At 40.4% G+C, this 26,772-nt stretch overlaps 1 protein-coding gene across 6 annotated transcripts in view; it reads right to left on the bottom strand.

Annotated features, from left to right (window-relative positions):
- opcml (opioid binding protein/cell adhesion molecule-like) overlaps positions 1-26,772 on the bottom strand; it is a 2,217,520-nt gene that overhangs the window by 328,815 nt on the left and 1,861,933 nt on the right. For all 6 annotated transcript variants that reach the window (XM_072593129.1, XM_072593128.1, XM_072593130.1 and 3 more), the window contains one exon: positions 25,447-25,572. In XM_072593129.1, coding sequence (XP_072449230.1) covers positions 25,447-25,572 — 126 coding nt within the window. The remainder of the gene's footprint in view (positions 1-25,446; positions 25,573-26,772) is intronic.

The following is a 26,772-nucleotide window of genomic DNA, read 5'->3' as shown; positions in this document are numbered from 1 at the left end:
CAAAATAAAATCCAAGATAGCCACCAATTCAAAATGTCCCACTCTCCAATCTGTCCTCCAATTTTATGGTCAGCAACAGGTATCATGGTGAGCAACAACTACTAAAGACTTCAAACAGGTTAAGTGGATGACAGATAAATATTCAAGAATGTCATGGAGACTCAACTGTAAGTTGTCCACAACCCTGACCATACTCAAATCAAAGAGGAACAGAGTTTCTCTGCTGTACTAATAGATTACGAGATGAATTGACAAGTAAAGATTGTTGGCATCTCCAGTGCGTCAAAATTAGCCTCAGTGCCCTTAGTAAATAAACACTGAATATATCTTCCTAACTTTATGTTGCTATTTTTTGCATAGGTGTCAAGTCATTTCAAATAAATTAGTTATGCCTTTAATGAAGTACCAAACAAGGTATGTGATTTGACCTCATTAAGTGGTCTTCCATAAATTGTGCTGATGCTAATTTTTAGACTTACTTTTCCCAATAATTTCACTCATGTTGAAACTTGGATTGCTTACTGTGTAATGTTGAACTGGAAGTTAGGATAAGGTAATCACTGCACAAATATTTGACTTGAAGACTGTAAAGTCATATTTAAATTGAATTGACTTGAATTTAATTTGAGTGTTGCTTTCTTGACAAATGCTACCACACCTGCTGAATATTCTCAGTACTTTTTACGAATTGTTACTGCTTCAAATATGTCTATATTATTATAGTTGTGTTCTATTCTTACATAGGTTGTCTCATGAAAGTTGATAAGTCACATTATCCTCACAACCATCTGGATGCATCCATGGATGCCAATGGAGTAAAGGTGGAAATTGCTGAGATGCCGGTAGTGAATGTCATACCAAAGAAATGGGCACAGCAAATCTTATGCCATTGCTCCAAAACAAAATGTTGTCAGGTAAATTCAGCAATTAAACCCCTCACCCCCACCCCATTTATCATTGTTGATGGGAAAGCTTGCCAAGATGATAATCTGAGATAAGATTAGAAGTCATTTGGATAATTGTGGATTCATCAAGGAAATCAACAGAAATTAACAAACTTCATTGAGTTTATTAATACGGTAACAGAGAAGAAAAACAAACTTTTGATGTGGCTTGCATGAACCTCTAAATAATGCTTGACAAAGTATCATATAGTTGACCTGTCAGAAAGCTAAAATCCATAGCATAAAAAGCAAAGCATTAAATATGGGTATATATTTTTGGGAGTTATATATATATATATATATTTAAAGATGCTGTGAAGCAAGTTAAAAATCACACAGCAACAGTAGCTGTCACAACTACCTAATGAAGGAGTAGTGCTCTGAAAGCTAGTGCTTTCAAATAAACCTGTTGGACTATAACCTGGCATTGTGTGATTTTTAACTTTGTCCACCCCAGTCCAACACTGGCTCCTCCACATTGTGAAGGAAGTTAGAAGAGATGGAATTATTTAGACAACTTTTTGGCTGGAACAGGAATTCTTTGAATTGTGTTCAACAGATTTGGGCTGTGACTCTCTGGCTAATTACTGAAGTCAGAAGTTTAGTGTCTACTGAAAGCAATATGCTGTTTTTCTTAAAATCAAGTGACTTTGAAAAAGCTGTAAGAACTGCAGATACTGTAAGCCAAAAACAAAAACAGAAATTGCTGGAAAAGCTAAGCAGGTTTGGCGGCATCTGTGAAGAGAAATCAGAGTTAACGTTTTGGGTGCAGTGACCCTTCCTCAGAATGTAAAACACTAACCAAAATGATAACTGCTTTCTATTCACAGATGCTGCCAGACTTGCTGAGTTTTTCCCACAACTTCTGTTTTTGACTTTGAGAAAGCATCTAAATGAGGCAACGAGATAAGAAATTGAGTTAATTGCCATAATAATTAAGAGGGAGGAAACAAAATTGGTTTTGAGAGGATTAGATGTCTATGCCAAGAGTAGCCTTGCAACTCTCACTGGTATTAGAGTTCTGTTCAGGCAGATGAGCAAAGGAGACACCCAGAAACTGAAGTGTCTAATCTAGTGCTATTTCTTAAATATCGTCCTCGGGAACTTAGAACATAGAACATAGAACAATACAGCACAGAACAGGCCCTTCGGCCCACGATGTTGTGCCGAACTTCTATCCTAGATTAAGCACCCATCCATGTACCTATCCAAATGCCGCTTAAAGGTCGCCAATGAATCTGACTCTACCACTCCCTCGGGCAGCGCATTCCATGCCCCCACCACTCTCTGGGTAAAGAACCCACCCCTGACATCTCCCCTATACCTTCCACCCTTCACCTTAAATTTATGTCCCCTTGTAACACTCTGTTGTACCCGGGGAAAAAGTTTCTGACTGTCTACTCTATCTATTCCGCTGATCATCTTATAAACCTCTATCAAGTCACCCCTCATCCTTCGCCGTTCCAACGAGAAAAGGCCGAGAACTCTCAACCTATCCTCGTACGACCTACTCTCCATTCCAGGCAACATCCTGGTAAATCTTCTCTGCACCCTCTCCAAAGCTTCCACATCTTTCCTAAAGTGAGGCGACCAGAACTGCACACAGTACTCCAAATGTGGCCTAACCAAAGTCCTGTACAGCTGCAACATCACCTCACGACTCTTGAATTCAATCCCTCTGCTAATGAACGATAATACTCCATAGGCCTTCTTACAAACTCTATCCACCTGAGTGGCAACCTTCAAAGATCTATGTACAGAGACTCCAAGATCCCTCTGTTCCTCCACCTGACCAAGAACCCTACCATTAACCCTGTATTCCGCATTCTTATTTGTTCTTCCAAAATGGACAACCTCACACTTGGCAGGGTTGAACTCCATCTGCCACTCCTCAGCCCAGCTCTGCATCCTATCTAAGTCCCTCTGCAGCCGACAACAGCCCTCCTCACTGTCCACAACTCCACCTATCTTTGTATCATCTGCAAATTTACTGACCCACCCTTCGACTCCCTCCTCTAAGTCATTAATAAAAATTACAAACAGCAGAGGACCCAGAACTGATCCCTGCGGAACTCCACTTGTAACTGGACTCCATGCTGAATATTTACCATCTACCACCACTCTCTGACTTCTACCGGTTAGCCAGTTTTCTATCCAATTGGCCAAATTTCCCTCTATCCCATGCCTCCTGACTTTCCGCATAAGCCTACCATGGGGAACCTTATCAAATGCCTTACTAAAATCCATGTACACTACATCCACTGCTCTACCCTCATCCACATGCTTGGTCACCTCCTCGAAGAATTCAATAAGACTTGTAAGGCAAGACCTACCCTTCACAAATCCGTGCTGGCTGTCCCTAATCAAGCAGTGTCTTTCCAGATACTCGTAAATCCTATCCCTCAGTACCCTTTCCATTACTTTGCCTGCCACAGAAGTAAGACTAACTGGCCTGTAATTCCCGGGGTTATCCCTATTCCCTTTTTTGAACAGGGGCACAACATTCGCTACTCTCCAGTCCCCTGGTACCACCCCAGTTGCCAGTGAAGACGAGAAGATCATTGCCAACGGTACTGCAATTTCCTCTCTTGCTTCCCACATAATCCTAGGATATATCCCGTCAGGCCCGGGGGACTTGTCTATCCTCAAGTTGTTCAAAATGTCCAACACATCTTCCTTCCTAACAGGTATCTCTTCTAGCTTATCAGTCCGTTTCACACTCTCCTCTTCAACAATACGGTCCCTCTCGTTCGTAAATACTGAAGAGAAGTACTTGTTCAAGACCTCTCCTATCTCTTCCGACTCAATACACAGTCTCCCACCACTGTCCTTGATCGGACCTACCCTCGTTCTCGACATTCTCAGGTTTCTCACATATGCATAGAATGCCTTGGGGTTATCCTTGATCCTATCCGCCAGGGATTTTTCATGCCCTTTCTTAGCTCTCCTAATCCCTTTCTTCAGGTCCCTTCTGGCTATCCTGTATCCCTCCACTGCTCTGTCTGAACCTTGTTTCCTCAACCTTATGTAAGCCTCCTTCTTCCTCTTTACTAGACATTCAACCTCCCTCGTCAACCAAGGCTCCCTCACACGACCATTTCTTTCCTGCCTGATCGGTACATACATATCAAGGACACGTCGTATCTGCTCCTTGAAAAAGTCCCACATTTCCACCACATCCTTCCCTAACAGCCTATGCTCCCAACGTATGCTCCTCAAATCCTGTCTTACAGCATCGTAATTTCCCTTCCCCCAATTGTAAAATCTACCTTGTTGTGCGCACCTATCTCTCTCCATAACCAAGGTGAAAGTCACAGAATTGTGGTCGCCATCACCAAAATGTTCACCCACCAACAAGCCCACCACTTGTCCCGGTTCGTTACCGAGTACCAAATCCAATATGGCCTCCCCTCTGGTTGGACAATCTACATACTGCGTTAGAAAAGCTTCCTGGACACACTGCACAAACACCGCCCCATCCAATCTACTTGATCGAAAGAACTTCCAATCAATATTTGGGAAGTTGAAGTCGCCCATGACTACGACCCTGTGGCTTCTGCACCTTTCCAAAATCTGTTTCCCAATCTGTTTCTCCACATCTCTGCTGCTATTGGGGGGCCTATAATAAACACCCAACAAGGTGACTGCACCTTTCCTATTTCTGACTTCAGCCCATACTACCTCCAGAGGCAGATCCCCCTCAAACTTCCTTTCTGCAGCCGTTATACCATTTCTAATTAGCAATGCCACCCCCCCTCCTTTTTTACCACCCTCCCTAATCTTACTGAAACATCTGTAACCAGGAACCTCCAACAGCCATTCCTGTCCCTCATCTATCCATGTTTCCGTGATGGCCACAACATCGTAGTCCCAGGTACCGATCCACGCCTTAAGTTCACCCACCTTATTTCTGATACTCCTTGCATTGAAGTATACGCACTTGAGCCCATCTCTGTGTCCGCAAGTAGTCCCTGTCAGTGCTACCTTCTCCACAGCCTCCCTACAGTCTTGGACATCCTGACACACAGCTAGCTTACTTGCTGGACTACAAGTCCGGATCCCATCCCCCTGCCAAATTAGTTTAAACCCCCCCGAAGAGTGCTAGCAAACCTACCCCCCAGGATATTGGTGCCCTTCTGGTTCAGGTGCAACCCGTCCTGTTTATACAGGTCCCACCTTCCCCAGAATGCAGTCCAATTGTCCAAATATCTGAAGCCCTCCCTCCTACACCATCCTTGCAGCCACGTGTTCAACTGCACTCTCTCCCTATTCTTTGCCTCTCTGTCATGTGGCACCGGCAACAACCCAGAGATGACGACTCTGTCTGTCCTAGCTTTTAGCTTCCAGCCTAACTCCCTGAGCTCTTGAATGACCTCCCCACCCCTCTTCCTACCTATGTCGTTGGTGCCAATGTGTACCACGACTTCTGGCTGCACACCCTCCCCCTTAAGGATTCTGAAGACACGGTCCGAGACGTCTCGGACCCTAGCACCCGGGAGGCAACAAACCAGCCGAGAGTCTCGCTCATGTCCACAGAACCGCCTTAATCCTAGTCAGAACTTAATCCTAGTCATCTGGAATCAAAACTGGTCATTTATCATCAATTTGTAGCTGTCAGCAAATTAGCTGTGCAGACAGGAAATTCAGCAGGTCATCACACAATATCTACTGTTTTCTAAACTTTGGCCCACAGGAGTTAATTTTTTTCCTTTTGTTTTTTCGTTAAAAAACAATCATTTCTGCAGAGACTTGATTTGTTTTTTTTTAAAGTGTTGTTTAACTGCACCTTTGCGTGAGGGATAAAGAGTATTTGAAAGATTTAGTGCATGAATCACAAATATCAATTTGCAGGAATGACAGTAATTAGGAAAGCTAATAGAATTTTATCATTTACCAAGAGGGGAAGTGAATACCAACATAAGGAAGCTATGCTTCAATTGAACAGGGCATGGTGAGACTATATCTGAAGGGCTCCATGCAGTGTTGATTAGATGTAAATACATTGAAAGCAGTTTATCAGACCAATAATCAAGCTTGAAACTGTAATACAACGAACTTTCCACTGAGCCATAAGTTTGCTGTATTTATGCAAGTACTCTTCATAATAGTCATCGTTTAGTTCATTCATATGAATGCCCAATAAATGCTTCAGAATCCTATTACTTTAACAAACCTACATGTCAGAAAACATAATTCTGCAACAGCAGATGACATGATAGATTGCCTCACAATTGCTCCAAATAAGGCTGTGAGATAAATGTCTTTAAATCAGGACCTGCAATGACATGCACTCTGAATGTTTGCACTGTTCGTTTAAAATAATCAACCACAGTTGGAACTGCTAAAAAAAAGTAAAGAATACAACAAATAACTGCAGGTTCTCAACTGAGTGTATTGAGAACATCAATAAAAATCACAACTGTCATTTAGCCATATCGTCCTCACTGGGTGAGCTTAATCAAACTGTAGCCTGATTGTGAACAGCAATAATTTGACATAGAACTGATTTTCTGAGGTGGTGGTTGAGCTGAAGGTTAAAGAAATCTGTTGCACCAGCATGCAAGAGTGCACCCTTATAACATCAATGCTGAACATCAATCATGAGCACTTGGGAAATTATTTTCAAGTTGCATTCTTTTACTTTTGAAATGGAACTCACTTTATAAAGTCTGCCACGTCTAGGCTACATTTAATTACATTCTTTGTTCATGAGATGTGGACATCACTGGCAAAACCAGAATTTATTGCCAATCCTTATGTACCACGAAGAATGTCACAGTGAGCTTTCTTGAACCACTCTAGTCTTTTTAGTATGGGTAAACCCACAAAGCTATCCAGGGAGATGTTCCTGGATGCTGACCCAGCAAGAGAGTCGGAACAGCAATATCTTTCCAAATTAGAATAGCATACAACTTATAGTAGAGCAAAGAACTGTTGAACTGTGGTAATTAAGATCCCAGCCTGGAGCAGAGGAGGTCTGGATTCAAGTCCTACCTCCCTGGAGGTGTGTCATGACAGTTAGACCTTGCAACAGATGATGTTTCTGTGTCTCCTGTTGCTGTTCATCCAGGCAATACAGGTCAGATATTCAGTTGGTGCTATCCATCTTGTAGGAGACAGTGAGGTCTGTAGATGCTGGAGATTACTCTCAACACTATCCATCTTGTAGCTAGTATACACTGCAACCACAGTATGCTATTAGTGAAACATGGGCAGCACAGTGGCTCAGTGGTTAGCACTGCTGCCTCACAGCACCAGGGACCCAGGTTTGATCCCTGCCTCAGGCGACTGTCTGTGTGGAGTTTGCACATTCTCCCTGTGTTTGTGTGAGTTCGCTCCGGTTTCCTCCCATGGTTCAAAGATGTGCAAGTCAGGTGAATTGGCCATACTAAATTGCCCATAGTGTTAGGTGCATGAGTCAGAGGGAAATGGGTCTGGATGGGTTACTCTTCAGAGTTTGGTGTGGACTTGTTGGGCTGAAGGGCCTGTTTCCACGGGGGAGGGATTCTAATCCAATGTAAAAAAAAGTGAATTCTTATACAGACAAATGAATTAATTAATGACTTTATTGTCACATATATTTTACAGTGAGAAAAACACTGTCACCATGATCAGTCATCATTTTGAATTAGAGTAAGAAACAAAATAGAAAGATATAGATCAGAGAAAGTCCATCAGTCCTGAGCCAGCTTAGCATCACCAATGCCTGAGCTGCCATCCCTCTTTCACCAGCTTACGGCTGTCTACACTGGACCCAACCAATTTCAATAACTTCACTTTTCAGGCACTAACCTTCACCACTTGGCCAATTCTCCTCTGTCACTACCTCACCGCCACCTACGCCAGATCCACAAACATCAAAGTGGACAGTCAGTCAAGTGGATTGGTTTGTCCAAGATGGACCAAGCTTCAGGTGGATCAGCAAGTGGAAAGTACTCTATCACAATCCTGATTTGCAACAAACAGAACATGGAACTAAAAACATTACAGCACAGTACAAGCCCTTTGGCCCTCAATGTTGCGCTGACCTGCAAAACCAATCTGAAGCCCATCCTATTTGCACTATTCCATTTTTATCCATATGTCTATTCAACAGCCATTTAAAGCCCTTAAAGTTAGTAGGTCTACTACTGTTACAGGAAGTGCGTTCCACACCCTTACTACTCTCTAAGTAAAGAAACTACCTCTGACGTCTGTCCTATATCAATCACCCCTCAATTTAAAGCTTTATCCCCTCGTGCTAGCCATCACCATCCGAGGAAAAAGGCTCTCACTGTCCACCCTATCTAACCCTCTGATTATCTTATATGTCTCAATTAAGTCACCTCTCAACCTTCTTCTCTCTGACGGAAACAGTGTCAAGACCATCAGCCGTTCCTCATAAGACCTTCCTTCCATACCAGGCAACGTCCTGGTAAATCTCCTCTGAACCCTTTCCAAAGCTTCCACATCCTTCCTCTAATACAGTGACCAGAACTGTACACAATACTCCAAGCATGGCCACACCAGAGTTTTGTACAGCTGCCAGCATGACCTCATGGTTCTGAAATTCAATCCCTCTATGAATAAAAACTAACTAAATTACCTCCTTAACAACTCTATCAACCTGGGTGGCAACTTTCAGGGATCTATGTGCATGGACACTGAAATCCGTCTGCTCATCTACACTACCAAAGTGCTTTGGATGGTTAGTATGTGAGTTATTCCATGAAGATTTCCCAGCATCTGGCCTGCTGTAGTAGCTATAGTATTTATTAGACTAGTTAAATTTCCAGTCAATAGTGACTCTTTTTGTTGATGGAGATTCCAAGGGGACTGATTATCTCTTTTTGGAGATGGTGATTTTCTTTGCAGTTATGTGCCTTATTACTTTGCAACTTATCATTCCAGACCTAAATGTTGTCCAGGTCTTGCTGAATGCAGTATGCACTGCTTCATTATCTGAGGACTCTTGAACAGAAATGCAACAGAAACATTGCCCCAGATATTTAAATGGATTTTCTTTATGTTTGGTTCCACATCACTCAGTAATTTCCTATTGTTGACCTTTGAACTGTGGAGAAGATGGAAAGCCAGACAGTCCAGACAAAGGCCTGAGAAAATAAGCACAATGATGAAGAAAACAAGATAGTAGGAGATAAATTAATAGCTTTCAGAGAAGCCAAACATTGGAAATCACCAGAATTTGGCAATTCTGGAGTTTCTAACTGGTCATTCATGGATATTGACAGCTCAAATAAACATCCACTAATACAATATAATGACACTTTCTCTTTGTAATATTACTTTTGGACATTACACACCAAAAAAGCGATTTCAAGTGAATTACTGCCTGGTGTTGGGAAGAAAGAGCAGCCAAGTGTATTATTAATCAAACTGTGACAGTTTGAAAAGAGTGTACCAGCAGCATCATTGATCCTTTCTGTGTAATGGTTGCATATATTATCCATGGTAAAGATTTAGATGCATTTTGAGGTATCAGTCTCTCTTCAAGGTGATTTTGCATTCTGTTACAACATCAGTCACAAAGGTTGATGATATAAATGACTTTAAAATGAAGCAAAATAACTGCAGAATAAAATATCAAAGTTTGTGCATGAAACCACAAAGATCATTTGTGTCAACAATGATCTTCAATTGTCACACTAATTTCACTTACAGTGGCATACAAATTCTCAAAACTGATCTAAGAAGAAAAGAACACAAAACATGAACAGGAGATCAGGTTCATATAATGAAAGGGTTTTGCACATAGAGCAGTCAAATCTATGCATCTCAATTTACAATTCAGTTTGTCTGTAAAAGGAACATTCTCAGATCAAAACAACAGCTCCTTCTTCTAGAAGGGCAATATAACAGTTGCACATTTCTAATTTATTTTTCCCCTTTGAAATAAAATATAATGGTCTTGAGTTTCTGTTAATGTTATCACCACAATGAACAAAACAGTGCCAAAACATTACATTTTTAAAGCATTATAAATACAGTTAAATGTTCAGTCGTGCTGTGATGATGATGCTCCTTTGACAAGATTGTGTTGTTCTTGGTTTTATTTCAGAAGGGTTGTAAAGGCAAAGGTTCCTATATATCTGAAAATATCTACTTGAAGAAGCTTTTAAGTTTTTTTTAAAAAACACTTGCACAATGAAAGTGGAGTGCCCAGTTCTCCTAGTTCAAGGTTTTGGTTTGCTGTAGTTTCAGCTGCTGGGGTGGTGGGGGTAGGGGTGGTGCTAGACAAACAGCGGCTGGCAAAAGAAACAGCTCCATGCTGATCCTTCTCTCTCTCTCTCTCTGCAATCTCGCTCCTGTCAGAATCTCTGTGTGAATTTGTCATTTTTTGCCAAGGGGGTGTTTATGAGGATGGTTGCAAGTATTTGGAATGGCATCATTAAGGCGTGATAGAGCTGATTGGGCTTCCAAATAGTTATATTATTCTAACTTTGGCTTTCTTTTCATCTGCAAATAAATTGTGTTTTGTTTAGTGTGTGTGTGTGTGTGAGAGAGAGAGAGAGAGACCTGGTCTACAGCACTACACAGCACTACACAGCACTACACAGGAGCATTATAAACAGGAGCATTATAACAGCACTACACAGGAGCATTATAAACATGAAGCCAAACCACAGAAAGGACATATTAAAGCAGATGGCTGAAAAGCTATCCAGGGACATATCAAATGAGATAGATTTGAAGGAGTTTTTTTAAAACACAGAAGAATTCCAGAGAGATAGAAGATTCTCATAATGAGCACCTTGGAAGCTGAATGGCTGCCAATATGAAGTGATTGAAAGTGGGCCATTCAAGAGACCAGAATTGGAGCACAGCAGATATGTGAGTGTTACGGTGCTGGAGAAGGTTACGAGACAGAGAAGTCATGATTTGGAGATGCTGGTGTTGGACTGGGGTGTACAAAGTTAAAAATCACACAACACCAGGTTATATTCAACAGGTTTAATTGGAAGCATTCGCTTGTGTACGTAATGTCAATGACATTAATGCATCATCACTACAGTGGAAACTTTCAGAACAGGAATATGAGTAGCTGAGCATGACACTTCCACTCAGCTTGATAGGACTTAAATGATGTGGGCTTTCACTACTCTGTCCAGTACGACTTGGCCGCTCTAAGCACAAATTAACTGGAAACCTTGGTGTAAGGTAACTGTCAACTGACAATCACATTCATAGAATTATTTGCTATAATGCAGGTGAGAAATGAAAAAAAAACATCCTAATGTCCTTTTGAATTGGCTTTTAGTCAGTTCATTGGAAAGAGCAGAAAGACTTCTGTTCTGCGTGTTTGTATCGTCTACCTGGCATTGTGTCATCTATGCCAAAATCTATGACAAAGTGGGCAGTTCTCCACTCCCTGTGATCCTTCTCACATGTCGTTGAGTCTGAGCTAGATTCTGTAGCACTTCCTCTCTTAGTTAACTTGGGTATCTTAGACAGAATAAAACCTGGTCTAACAATGATTTAACTAGACAATCGAATTCTCCCATCTACCCTCCTTGCTTGATGCAACTATCTCTCTTGAGCAAATTTGCTTATTGACCCAACTATCTACCCATCTCAACCATTCGCCCACTCACCAATCAACCACTCAACCATTCACTAACATTCAAAGATTGGATCTTTCGCGTTGCCACATGGGAGCTAGTGTTTCAAAAAGATGCTAAGTCCTATCTTTCCATGGCCCTGACTACTATTTTGGCCAAGTTCACAAAGGAATGGTGTGCTATGTTCTTCTGCAATAGCTCAGTTAGGAAGATGCCAGCAGAAATGTGCTTGAGATATGTACAATTGCAACAGCAGTCTACACGTCATTACCACTGCTTGGAAGATCCAGTCCATTATGTTTTATTTCATAGCATAGGAAATACAATGAACCCAGTTTTATTTTTCTGAACAAAGTTACTATACATAATTTTCCCTTCAACAAGCTATCATCATTACCAAAATCATCTTACACAATTTTGCAAAGAGCAAAGGGAAGAAGAAATATTTTATCACATCAACTAAAGTTTACAAGGTATAATTATGGTACCTGCAAGGTTGCACAGTGGGAATTAAATTGCTTCTGCCAAGCACTGTGGCATAAAATGGGAGGACATGCTCGCTGCAATTTCCCGCATACATTTCCACTCAGTTAAATGTACAATGAGAAGGGAGGGTACAATAGAGTGGAGAGGAAGCAATTGCGAGATAAAATGAAGAAAGGAATTCCAGTGCTGGATTACAGGGATTATGTTGCTGACCTACGGGAAGCTAACTTAATCAGACAACTGCTTGCTCTTCAGATTAAGGAATGAGAATGATGAGTGTTCCAGCAAAATGCAGAAGATATAAAAATATAAGGTCCACTGATAAAGGGGGGAAATTAATTCAGTATCTTGTGACATTATATACTAGTTATGCAAATGATGCTAATTATACCAAATCAGATCTTCATTGCAACTCAAAAAAAACTCAAGTTATCTCTACAAGAATTTGGAATATAATTATTACTCCACGTTGGACAACGTCTCAGGGAATTGGACCAATTAAGCCTAATTTGCATATGCAAGCCAGAGTAATCACTACTCAAAACCTTTACCTATTATTTCTGATTTTGTGGAAGATAAATTATACAAGCAAGGTCATTTTCCTGATTGGGAAACATATTTAAAAACTGTTGAAAAAAAATCTACTTCACTCATTACAAAATCTGTCTTATTTAATTAATATACACATTCAGTATCAGATTAGCACCCAAGACTGTTTAATGCCAAAGCATTTTGGCTGTTTTGTGTGTTGCAATGTTATTTTTTAATTGCTTTTTTATATCCCTAAATACTTAAATTGTTAACAGCCTTGGTTTTTAAAACACATTTTAAAAGTTCAAGGACAAGCAAGACAATGGAGAGAGTTTGTTGTTTGCCCATTTTGGGATTGTTGGCTTACATTACATGAGTTAGGCTGATGAGGTATTTCTTTCCCTCTCCATAGGTAGCAAATGACACCCCTCTAGTCAGAAGTATATGCACATGTCCTGTGGATAATATTGGGAACTTACTAGGCTAGTTGATACCCAACTGCCCTGTGGCCCAACATTTCAAATCCCCCTCCCACTCTGCCGAGGACATGGAGATCTTGGGCCTCCTTCACTGCTGTTCCCTCACCACCAGACGCCTGGAGGAAGAACGCCTCATCTTCCACCTCGAAACACTTCAACCCCAGGGCGTCAATGTGGACTTCAACAGTTTCCTCATTTCCCCTTCCCCCACCTCACCCCAGTTCCAAACTTCCAGCTCAGCATTGTCCCCATGACTTGTCCTACCTGCCTATCTTCTTTTCCACCTACCCACTCCACCCTCTCCCTCCCCGACCTATCACCTTCATCCCCTCCCCCACTCACCGATTGTACTCTATGCTACTTTCTTCCCACCCCCACCCTCCTCTCACTTATCTCTCCATCCTTCAGGCTCTCTGCCTGTATTCCTGATGTCGGGCTTTTGCCCGAAACATCGATTTTACTGCTCCTCGGATGCTGCCTGAACTGTTGTGTTCTTCCAGCACCACTAATCCAGACTCTGGTTTCCAGCATCTGCAGTCATTGTTTTTACCTTGTTGATACCCAGATTATAGGATCCACGTTCCTGCATGATAGGTCTTTGAGCCCTTGGTATTTCAGACCTGATCTGCTTCCTTCCTTCTCAAGATCACAGCAAGAAGGAAGTCCTTCAAAAATTGACCATAATTCCCAATTATAACCACAGAGTATTGATCAAAAGATTTTGAAAACTTCCTATTGCCACAGACAAAACAAATATGCTAATATCTGGGATTTAATGCAGTAAGTAATCCAGCAGAAAGGAGGTGCTGCTTCACCAATACTCAGAGCCGAACATCAAACACTCTTAAAATACTTTGGGATGGGGTGTTACAATGAATCAGTTCTGGAAACCCCTTGAACACTTGTGGCTTGCTCTCTATTAGGAAGGTTTACCTTTACCTGAAAAGGTTTAATGTTTGACTCTGGCAGATTTCTGCTCAACTCATTTATTTACATTCCATTATTTCAAGATAAGTACATTGCTTTCTGGTACAGACTATTCTTTTTCTCTTCTTAGACTTGAGCACATGACAAGTGATGTCACATTCACATCATCATAGCACGGTGGCTCAGTGGTTAGCACGGCTGCTTCACAGCACCAGGGGACCCCAAGTTCAATTCCAGCCTCGGGCAACTGTCTGTGTGGAATTTGCACATTCTCCCCGTGATTGTGTGGTTGTCCTCCAGGTGCTCTGGTTTCCTCCCAGAGTCCAAAGATGTGCAGATTAAGTGAATATGCCATGCTAAATTGTCCATAGTGTTCAGGCATGTGTAGGTTAGGTGGATTAGTTAGGGGAAATGTAGAGTAATAGGGGAGGGGAATGGGTCTGAGTGGGATACTCTTTGGAGAGTCGGTGTGAACTTATTGGGCCAAAGGGCCTGTTTCCACACTGTAGGGATTCTATGTACATGACTACCTCATTATAGGTATTTGATTCACTCCTTCAGTTAAAGGAGATGATGTTGGATGACTGTATATTAATATTAACATTTACTGACAAGGAAAATTATAACCAAATTGAAGTTTTTGTAAAACAGTGGGACTTCTGTATGAAACACTAACTCCAACTAAACAGTAGTCAACCGTGGCATCATCCATTTAGAACCAAATCAATAAATTCAGTGTGCATTCACTTCAGAGATTTTGAATGGTTACAAAATCAACAATGATGATTGCTGCGATATAATAGAGGCAGTAATTTCTATTGTGACTTGAACATTTCAAATGGCCTTGAAACTGACTTCAGAGGAAGGTAAAAGTACCTCTGTATTTAAGTAGACATATGAAAAAAAGTACAGTCATTGCTACTAATTTACCCACAGTAATCACAAAGGACAGAACTGAAATATGAAATAGAAATTTGTTCACTACTGTATTAGTAGGTATTCTTTATAGATTGGAACTGAGATACTGTGTGTGGTAGCCTTGATGTAATCTTTGTTTATTAAGACATGCATCATCTCAAGAAGGTTGATGCTGTCACTCAATACATGTGATGGAACGATATTCTAATTCCCAGCATTAACATATCTCACTTCAAAATGTACAACATCCACAAGATGGCAAACATGCTTAAAATTACCTCAACTGTGTTTTTCCATGGACATCAAGAGTGCTAATGTGAGGTGAATCTAACTCAAACTAAAAGTGAGCAATGGCTTGACTTTGATGTGAATAGTTAAGAAATATTCACCCCAGATACAATGATCACAAACTTTTAGTAGATGTTGAAATAGAGATGAGGAGGTTTTTGGCATCAGATTGAACATGTTCTCTTTGACATCCATGAACAGAAAATCTCTTCAAGCAATCAAATACATTGTCAACCATCACTCTGTGAGGTGCACAGATCACAGAGCAGGAAATTTCCATTACTTTTACATAATTAAAAAAAAACAGAAATTATTGTGGAAACCCAACCAGTCTGGCAGCAACTGAGGAGGAAGGAACAGAGTCAATGTTTCAGTTTAAATCGACTCTTCTTTGGAACATAGCAAAAAGTAATGCAAACATTGAAACACCAATGCCAGCTTGATGCATATATATAAAACAGTGAACAACTGGAAATTCAAAAATATAACTTTAATTTTGTTAACATCTGCAAGTTCTTCTAAGGGAATTAGGACCAAATTGCAGGTTTAGGACTGAATTGAGAAGGAACTTGTTCACCAGCAGGGTTGTGAATCTATGGAATTCCCTGCCCAGTGGTTGAGGCTTCCTCAGTAAGTGTTTTTAAAGATAAGACAGATATGTTTTTTAACAATGAAGGAATTAAGGGTTATGGTGAGAGGGCTGTTAAGTGGAGCTGAGGCCATGAAAAGATCAGCCATGATTTTATTGAATGGTGGAGCAGGCTCGAAGGGCCAGAGGGCCTACTTCTGCTCCGAGTTCTTATGTTCTTATGAATGAAACACCAATTTGTAAAATTATTTTGTTTCAGGATCAGAGGGCTAATTGCCACTTTCAATCATACCTATCACTAGAATTAACATTTACTAAGCCATGAAAATTCAATAACTTCTTATGGAGCAAAGTTAAATATATTTACTGCTTTTGAAGTGAGAACAGCTTAATTAGTTGAAATTCACACAACGACACTGATATCTGTGTAGATTCCAATGACAGATTGTAATAACATAGCTTGTGAGGAAGCAAGGAATCGGATTCCAAGTTTAACTGTGCATGTGTATACGCTAGACATTACTGTCAGATTTACTTAGGAATAGACTCACTATTGTTTGTATAACAAAAGATATGCCAATAAAACATTGAATGCTGCAGAATATCGCAAATGTACTTTCAGAATTTGTTCTCATCATTGATTTGTGTAAAAATATTTACACTTAATCAGAAAGAAATGAAATACCAAATTAGAGGTCAAGAAATCTTGGATAAAATGGAACCACAAGGTTACTTAGAAATGGATGACATTATTCAGTGGTTCTGTGACTCAATCCAAAAGACAATTTCAGGTATTGATTTCTCTTTACATGAGAAATGTTTCCAGTTATCATTCTTGAACTAAATGTATATCAATTTGTACCTTATTACCTTTTGTCTTTAGTCATATTTTAATCTAAATAATGCTCAGCATTGGCCTATTCCATTGCATTTCTACCTCGCATAAAGTGAAGTCTCAGTATTGTTTGTCTCATTTCAAGGCAAAAATAGTTTACCTTTTTATGTATTATGCTATAACTTGATCCCTTGACTCTAGGGGTTGATTTTTGACCACCCACACACATCAATCCAACCCCTCCTGCATGCGCCGCTCTCCCCATCATCCACCTGACCTCACCGTGCCCTCTCACCTCCCACCCTGTGGAGTTGCAGATTGGGCAGCTTTTTGAAAGCCAAAGATTTGGAAATTTTCTAAGTGCCTTTGCGTGGCAAAGCGTGAGGCATCACTGAAGAGTTTTCTACCAAATTTCAACATGATTGACTGGCTTGCTTGGCAAAAGTGAGGACTGCAGATGCTGGAGATCAGATTCTAGATTAGAGTCGTGCTGGAAAAGTACAGCAGGTCAGGCAGCATCCGAGGAGCAGGAAAATCGACATTTCAGGCAAAATCCCTTCATTAGGAATGAGGCAGGGAGCCTCCAGGGTGGAGAGATAAATGGGGGGGAGGTGGGGTTGGAGAGAAGGTAGCTTAGAGTGCAATAGGTGGATGGAGGTGAGGATGAAGGTGATAGGTCAGAGAAGAGGGTGGAGCAGATAGGTGGGAAGGAAGATTGGTAGGTAGGACAGGTCATGAGGATGGTGCTGAGCTGGCAGGTTGAAACTGGTGTAAGGTGGGTGGAGGGGAAATGAGGAAACTGGTGAAGTCCACATTGATGCCCTAGGGTTGAAGTGATCCAAGGCGGAAGATGAGGCATTCTTGCCCCAGGCATCGGGTGGTGAGGGAATGGCAGTGGAGGAGGCCCAAGACCTGCATGTCCTTGGCAGAGTGGGAGGTGGAGTTGAAATGTTCGGCCATGGGGCAGAGGGGTTGATTGGTGTGGGTGTTCCGGAGGTGTTCCCTAAAGTGCTCTGCGAGGAGATGTCCAGCATAAAGGAGACTGCATTGGGAGCAACAGATAACAATAAATGACATTGGTGGATGTACAGGTGAACCTTTGATGGATGTGGAATTCTCCTTTAGGGCCTTAGGTGAAGGTGAGGGGGGAGAAGTGGGCGCAGGTTTTGCAATTCCAACAGTGGCAGTCATGTGAGAAACACTGGAGTAAAAGCTGTAGAGGACTAAAGAGGTTCAAGTCTCAAACTAGTGAAGCATAGAATCTTAGGCGTGCAAGGAATCTATTCCATAATGAACAGTGGACAGGGGGCAGGGGGTTTGGTGGGCCTTCATCAGATGTTGGAGCCACAGGAAGCAGAGGCCTAAGTGAATTGTGATCTTGAGAATGTAGTTATGAGGGCCATAGGAAAGAAGATCAGAGATGTCAGGGAAAGTCATAGAGTCATAGAGATGTACAGCATGGAAATAAAACCTTCGGTCCAACCCATCCATGCCGACCAGATATCCCAATCCAATCTAGTCCCACCTGCCAGCACTCAGCCCATATCCCTCAGAACCCTTCCTATTCATATACCCATCCAAATGCCTCTTAAATGTTGCAATTGTCCCAGCCTCCACCACTTCTTCTGTCAGCTCATTCCATACCCTCTGCTTGAAAAAGTTGCCCCTTACATCCTTTTCATATCTTTCCCCTCTCACCCGAAACCTATGCCCTCTAGTTCTGGACTCCTCCACCCCAGGGAAAAGACTTTGTTTATATATCCTATCCATGCCCCTCATAATTTTGTGAACCTCTAGAAGGTCACCCCTCAGCTTCTGTCGCTCCAGGGAAAACAAACCCAGCATGTTCAGCCTCTCCCCATAGAGGAGATCCTCCAACCCTGGCAACATCCTTGTAAATCTTTTCTGAACCCTTTCAAGTTTCACAACACCTTTCCGATAGGAAAGAGACCAGAATTGCATGCAATATTCCAACAGTGGCCTAACCAATGTCCTGTACAGCCGCAACATGATGTGCCAACTCCTGTACTCAATACTCTGACCAATAAAGAAAGCATACCAAATGCCTTCTTCACTATCCTATTTACCTGCGACTCCACTTTCAGGGAGCAATGAACCTGCACTCCAAGGCCTCTTTGTTCAGCAACACTCCCTAGGACCTTACCATTAAGTGTATAAGTCCTGCTCTGATTTGCTTTCCAAAAATGCAGCACCTTGCTTTTATCTGAATTAAACTCCATCTGCCACTTCTCAGCCCATTGGCCCATCTGGTCTAGATCCTGTTGTAATCTGAGGCAACCTTCTTCACTGTCCAATTCCCCCCCAATTTTGGTGTCATCTGCAAATTTACTAATTGTACCTCTTATGCTCGCATCCAAATCATTTATGTAAATGACAAAAAGTAGAGGACCCAGCACCGATCCTTGTGGCTCTCCACTGCTCACAGGCCTCCAGTCTGAAAAACAACCCTCCACCATCACCCTCTGTCTTCTACCTTTGAGCCAGTTCTGTATTCAAATGGCTAGTTCTCCCTGTATTCCATGAAATCTAACCTTGCTAACCAGTCTCCCATGGGGATCCTTGTCGAACACCTTACTGAAGTCCATATAGATCACATCTACTGCTCTGCCCTCATCAATCCTCTTTTTTTACTTCTTCAAAAAACTCAATCAAGTTTGTGAGACATGATTTCCCACGCACAAAGCCATGTTGACTATTCCTAATCAGTCCTTGCCTTTCCAAATACATGTACAGCCTGTCCCTCAGGATTCCATCCAACAACTTGTCCACCACCGATTTCAGGCTCACTGGTCTATAGTTCCCTGGCTTGTCCTTACCGCCCTTCTTAAGCAGTGGCACCATGTTAGCCAACCTCCAGTCTTCCAGCACCTCACCTGTGACTGTCGATGATAAAAATATCTCAGCAAGAGGCCCAGCAATCACTTCTCTAGCTTCCCACAGAGTTCTAGGGTACACCTGATCAGGTCCTGGGGATTTATCCACTTGTAACCGTTTCAAGACATCCAGCACTTCCTTCTCCGCAATATGGTGGTCCAGTCATTGGGGATGTTGATGTGGCAGAAATGTGAGATCCAGCATTGATTGAAAAAAAAAATTGCCTTCTCTTTATACAGTAAGTTGCCCAAGGCCCAAAAATTGGCTCGAGCCAAATTTGAAATGATGGATGAAATAGCCTTATGATAATCATTCAGTTGACACCAACCTGCTGGGAGTGGATTGTTTGTGCTTTTCCTTCACCAAATAAGACTGGTATTATGAGAGGAGTTCAGGTTAGAAGTCTGACTTTGAATACTTCAAACACCTGCCTGACCCGATCTAATTTTTTTAATGTTAATGTTTTGCTCTAAGAATTAGAGTTGTAGCCTCTCTCTGAAAAGAATTTAGAGCTACTGTTTCTATAGAACTTTGATAGCCAAAAGATGTAGCCCAAGGTAAATACTGTACAGATTCAGCACAATGTCTGAAACCTTTGACTTATAATTGAAGATTTAAAATTGACAAATAATGTATTCACGTCGGAGTTTATCCTTCTCGCTTCAGTAACGGACATGAGAAGTTAGAAACTACAAGTAAATTAATCAGCTGAAATATTCGATTATAGCTAACTTGGCACATCCAAAGAAAAACATTATCTTGTAAAGAGACATGTTTGACAGGAGAAAGACAATCACTGTAGCCACAAGGGGTAGGAACATATTAAATGCATTATAAAAACGTATTTTTAATAAATTGTAACATAAAAGTAATAGAACAGCTTTGGTTCGTGGTAGAGGACTCATGCTCTTGGGTAAACGATTTAGCATTATCAGGTGCTTAAATTTAAAACCAATTGACGTGCTCAATCCATCTATGGTACATATCACAAATTTCACATTTCATATGCATAATAAGAAATGTATAACAATGAATGCAAGTTGATTCACAGTTCTTTATATTTCTCATGTTATTGCAAGGCTAAGCAACAGCATCCCCTTACAACTTGGATCCTCTCTTCATGTCTATCACACATGCACTTCAATATCTCTAAAGGCAATTCAAGTTACCCGCAGAGGAAATGAGGCTGGAGCTGGATCATTAAGAGGCTTTATTCCATTGAAGGATGAATACTCAGAGATATATTTAGTTCAATGGATATAATTTATCTCAATGGAATAGCTAAAATGCCTCAGCTCAGTGGATTGTTTTGCTTATTGATCTTTCCTTTCCTGGAGTCCTACTGCCTTAACAAACTCTCTGCAGCAAACAGCAGATAGCATTTATAAATGTCCGTGACTCTCTTTCTCACAGCCGGCTTCAAAGACAGCAATCAAAATATTTCCAAATTGAACAAGGAAGAGCTGTTTGGTCCAATTGTCCAGTCAGGCTAAAGAATTATTTACTGACTGGGTTTTGGAAAAATATATTCATTTAGCCTATTAGTCAACCTTTAACCTGGCACCTTGTGTTATAATGCGCATTGTTCACACAAAGATATATCGTACACAACAACTGTGCTCCCAATTTTTTCCTGTAGGAGAACACACAAAAAGTCCTGAAAAGTTAAAGTATGCAATGAATCAAAATTAGAAGAAATATTTCAAGGAGCAGGTCGTATGACATGTTGAGTCTGCTCCATCATTCAAGATGATCATTGGAAATGTTGGGTATTGATTCCACTTTTCTTCACAAGTCCTTATTCTGGGATTCACTGAGTCCCCAAATATCTCTCCATTCCCAATTTAAAATGTATTCGACAATGGTGCACCCACAACTCTCTGAGATAGAGAATTCCAAAGATATTGGACCTCTGAGTGAAGACATTTCTTAGCATATCATTCCAAAATAATTAATAGTTTAAGTGCCTAATTGGTGGTGCAACAGTTGAAGACAAAATATATGCAAAATATTGTGTTCTATCTATGACTGAAATTCTATTTCGTATTCTTCATAGCACTTATGTTGGTAAATTACTGAAGTGGAATGGAGCCATCTATCCATCCCAGGCTGTATCTGTGACTAAAATGTCCTTGAGACAAAAAGAGAAAATAAAATAAACTCTATACCAGATCTTGATCATCAAAATTGTGCAAGTGAACATTCTGTAAGTGAAAATGAGATCTGGTTCACCTGTGCTTCCCACAGAAATAAACAGCATATCAAGCTTCAATCAATAGCCTCATTACTGCAGCATGACCATTGGCGAACTACACAAGAATCAGGAATTGAATGAAATCCATAGCAATGTGGTTTGTTTTCTCTTCGAAACCTGGAGGCAAGATAGATGGTCCAACTGTAATGTCCACTCCTAAGCCAACGTGCCAAACATCAAAGTACGAATCACTCAGAATCTGCTCCATTGTGCACAAATTGCCATTCACATGCTTGACACAAGATTCCCAAAGCAACTGCTCTGCTCAGTGACAGGAGGCTCCCAGGAGAATAATGGAAAGACTTTAGGGATTTCTCAAAGCATACATGAAGAGGTGAAACATCTCCATTGATGAATTGGAGTCCCTTGAATGTTTTCATTCAGAGTGACACCAGACACATTGATCAGCAATGTGTAGAGGTGAAATTGAGGCATCAAAAAGATTGTGTGACCTTATCAACAACTCAGCGACCCGATCCTACAGCTGCCTGACATGTTGCAGAATATGCAGATAGTACACTGGACTTTGCAGTAGTCATTGAATCGGAATGCAAGCAACTGCAAAAGTGAAAAGGAATAGAACAGGAACAGAATAGAAAAATGGAATAGGGTAGGTTGTCTTCTATTTGTGTGTTTTGTGTAGCTGGACTTCAAATTTCCCCATGAGAAAATCATATCTAAACTTGTTTTACAGTAGCCGTGAGTTGCAATTAACGAGTTGAATCATCAGCCAGGATCATTCAATGTTTCTCTCTCCACAGATGTGCCTGATGTGTTGAGCATTTTCAGTATTTTTGGTTTTATTTTGAAAATTTAAATTGCTCCTTTTTAGTTAGATATGCCAAATATATTGCTGTTTCACATGATTCCCATTCATTTTCTGCACAAAGAAAGCAATTGTAAACAAATGGATGTTCCTTTTATTTGTCCAGCATTTTGCTGACACAAAAGTACGTGCCAGCCATCATGCACTGCAGTGAGAATTAAATGTAGTTTTAGTCGAAAACAAGAGTGCAGTTGGAAAGCATTGAACCTGCAAATCAGAAGCTAAAATACAATGGAATGGAAATTAATCTGATCCTATTGCTGGGCTCAGACTTGGTGCATGTATAGAGAGGCCAGAAGGTGGCTTAAAATTAATCATTTATAACATCCACATATTCTGGACAAGTTGTTGGTACATGCTGGACCCCTGACAGATACATAAAACTTCTGTAGGGCTGAGTTTAGACAGGTGCCTTCAGGAAAGCTCCTGGAGAGATACTGAAGTGGGTGATGGGTTTTAGCGGTGAGTTGAGGTGGGGGAGTGAGAGTTAACCACTAGGGCTCTGAGGTTGAGGGAATAAATCCAGCTTGTCTAGGATCCAGAGAAATATTTCTTTTTATTCATTTTGGGTGTCGCTGGCTGGGCCAGCATTTATTGCCTCTCCCTAGTTGCCCTTGAGAAGGTGGTAGTGAGCTACTTTCTGGAATTGCTCCAGATCACCTATTGTAGGTTGACCCACAATGCTATTAGTGAAGGAATTCCAGGATTTTGACCCAGCAACAGTGAACGATTGGCTATATATTTCCAAACCAGGATGGTGAGTGGCTTGAAGGGAAACTTGAAGATGGTGTTCCCAAGTATCTGCTGCCTTTGGTCTTCCAGACGGAAGTGGTTGAGAGTTTGGAAGGTGCTGTCTGAGGATCTTTGGTGAATTTCTGCAGTGCATCTTGTAGATAGCACATAATGCTGCTACTGAGCATCAATGGAGGGAGTGGATGCCTGTTGACATAGTGCCAATCAAGCGGGCTGCTTTGTCCTGAATGGTGTCAAGCTTCTTGAATGTTGTTGGAGCTGCACTCATCCAGACAAGTGGGGAGTATTCCATCACACGTCTTGTAGATGGTGGTCAAGCTTTGAAGGCTCAGGAAGTGAGTTATTTGCCACAATATTGATTTGTAAACAGCTCACATGAGGTTCATGGTTGCAGTGACCACTAAGGAATGCAGGACAATATGTGTTGATAGCTTAACCACTGCCTGTTCAGTGCCTGAAAAATAATAATATCTCAACAATCTTTTGAGGTATTTCTTACTCTTTCCAGTCTTCCCTCAGAGTCGACTGAACAAAATGAAATATTTCTGTACAATCTTAGAATGTATAAACTGACGATATTTTAACTTGTAAGAATTTGTCAGTGAATGAACTGTGCCTATTTTTTTAAAATTGTATTTGCTAAGTGTTCAAACATATCTGCTGATCTAACCTTTCACAATTTTAATATGATTCTGACATTATTAAGTTCACTGAAAAATTGCTCCACTAAAACCTCACCTTCTGGCGATTAATTTTCCTGTTATGGTGCATTTCTCAAGAATTGTTGTTTTGAGATAAAGCAAGGGCCAGATCAAAAACTGACATCTGAATCTTTGTAAGGAACCATGTGGTTTTGCAAGAAGTCGCAATTGATACAAAAAGTTACTTTAAAGAAAAACTCTTACATTTCTCAAGCTCTTCCACAGCACAGCCAAATGTGTAATCATGAATTACAGTTCTCAACAAATGAACCATAAAATAATCTGTCCTGTCACTCACTTTTGATGTAGTAAAACATCACAACTGACTGGCTCACAATGACAACAACAAACACTCGATATGGTGACAACAGAAATTACCTTATTTGTTTTATAACTGACAGGTAAAATGTTGGTACAGAATACTGTTGTTATTAGTATTGAATAGAGACTAGAAGTGTGGAAGATCTCAAAATGAGAGGATAATGGAAGTGAAAACCCTAAAGGAATCAAAGAACATGGAATCAAGAAAATGCCTGAATTATTGTTGAATATGGCTGACTCTCAACTTCAACTATGAGACAGCTGAAAAGTGACAAACAGAGGCTCTGTTGACCCCATTCTTAAACTAGTTTGAAAGAATGCAATCACATTAAGGCATGCACCACTTTCTCTTTTCTTATTCCTGTGAGGACAGCTCAATTTTTGATCTAAGTAATCGCAGTTGCTCAATCAACACAAAAACATACCATGAATCAAACTGCCAGGCAGATCTATAGACTGCTAACCCATACTGAATCACATTAAATAGTCAATACATTATATACAGCAAAATGTGGTTTCACTAGACTGTATTTGGGAAGGTATTTTTTATAATGTATTTTACAATGTATTTTATAATGTAGAATAGGTTATCACTGTAGAGTATATTGATATGTTCAAAATTTCAGCATATCTTAATGAAGACTATGTAAAGACAGCAAAGTGATACGGTACCGCATTTTCTGCTTGCTGAAGATGCAATGCCAATTAAATATCTTCCAAACCATTGTAGCAACTTTGAGTATTCTCTATGCTTCCCATCAATGAACTATCACAAGTTAATTGTATGTGTGTAATAATAATACATTCATAAATGAATTAAACAAATAAGTGGTGTCTTTTCATAGCTCTAAAATCCTTGAGAATTTGAATGACAATTTGCGCCTGATTTTAATTTAATCAAGAATAATTCACTTGGAGTTCCAAAATCAGGTCTAATTTCAATGTTAAATTGGTTCCATCCATAACCTCAAAAACTCTCTGTAAAGTACACTAACAGGATGGTTTACCTGATAATAATAAGCAACATGAACCATGAATTGGAACAAATCTCTTTGGTGAAGTCAACATGCTTCCTTTTATAAATCATTGTTCTTCTGTGTCTGTAGGTTCTTGACTGACAAGATATGAAAGGTGTCTTACCTGGTGGCGAAAGATGGCGCCATGTCACAGTTGGTTCTGGCCTTCCAATAGCGAGGCACATGAGAGTCACATTGCTGCCCTCATTCACAGAGATACTACTGGAGATGTTGACGATTTTTGGTGGAACTGTGGGAGGTAGACAAAGTAGGATTATTTTCAATACAATCATATGAAAATATAGTCATTTTTATCATTGCAATTAATATGTCTCAAGATTACAAGAGTAATGCCCCAAATTACATTCTTTTCTGCAAGAATGCATCAAGTATTTCAAACTCAGTTTCCATACAACTGGTTTTTCATTAAGAAGAACTCATCATTGGAATACAGTACATGACTTCATGTCAATTGACCAAGAAAAAAGTACAATTTTTAGTTCACATTTCAACATCCTCAACTTTGGTTCAATATTAATAAAAATTTGAATTTCAAAAAAGTAGTTAAATTCCAGTGTCTAAGAAATTGCTACCCCAATGAATTGAGTAATATGACTCTACAATTAAGAGTAAGATGACACTTTGATGACATTTAATTTTTTTCAGCAAGTTCTGTTATAGATACAGAAATGAAACAGTTTTGATCCCAGCTAATGATATTACTGGACAAGTCTGGTCAGAGGGATCTAGGGTCTTTTATATATATATATATAAAGTAGATCACATCAGTGCAAGATAATTAATAAGATTTCCAGGTCAGAAGTGTTTAGTTAAAAACCTGAAGGAATTTCTTGAAGCTGAGCAAGTTTAAAATTAGTAGTATGAAGACTTCAGAAAGACACTACTCGATTCTTAAGACTGGGACTTGAAGCATCAGTTGTTATGATCCCAGCTTATGTTATTCTTGGACAAGTCAAACTCCAAACTGAGATCTGGCTTTATGGACCACTTTTGTTTTTGCTTGGTTTTACCCAGGTGGTTCTGTGTTCTATGGTCTCTTAGTTCACTGAAACATTAACATGCAATATTGTAAATTTAGTTCTGACAATCATGCAGAAGTTTATTATGCCAAGGAAATTAAGAAAAGAAAAATAAACCAAACTATTTACACATAACACGTGCTTAAAGATTTTGAAATGAAATAAGAATATAATTCCATTAATGCAAAAGCACACCTTCACAATAGTTAAACTAGAGCAAATTCCCTTATTTGTCACCCATCTCGGGTTTCATTAAACTGTGTCTTCAACTCTGAAACCTCTTGGTTGTCAAGAGCAAGGAGATGACCTTGACCGAGTTTCATAGACTGACACATTCCAAGGTCCAGGACTACGGGCTGCGGGATGCATTAAAGCCTAGGGCAGCTGCTGCCAAGAGGCAGTGGTGAAAG

The sequence above is a fragment of the Chiloscyllium punctatum genome, chromosome 23 (assembly GCF_047496795.1).
Source record: "Chiloscyllium punctatum isolate Juve2018m chromosome 23, sChiPun1.3, whole genome shotgun sequence".
Taxonomy (NCBI): Eukaryota; Metazoa; Chordata; class Chondrichthyes; order Orectolobiformes; family Hemiscylliidae; genus Chiloscyllium; species Chiloscyllium punctatum.
Note: the sequence above shows the minus strand (reverse complement) of the source record. Positions and strands in the feature narration are given on the sequence as shown.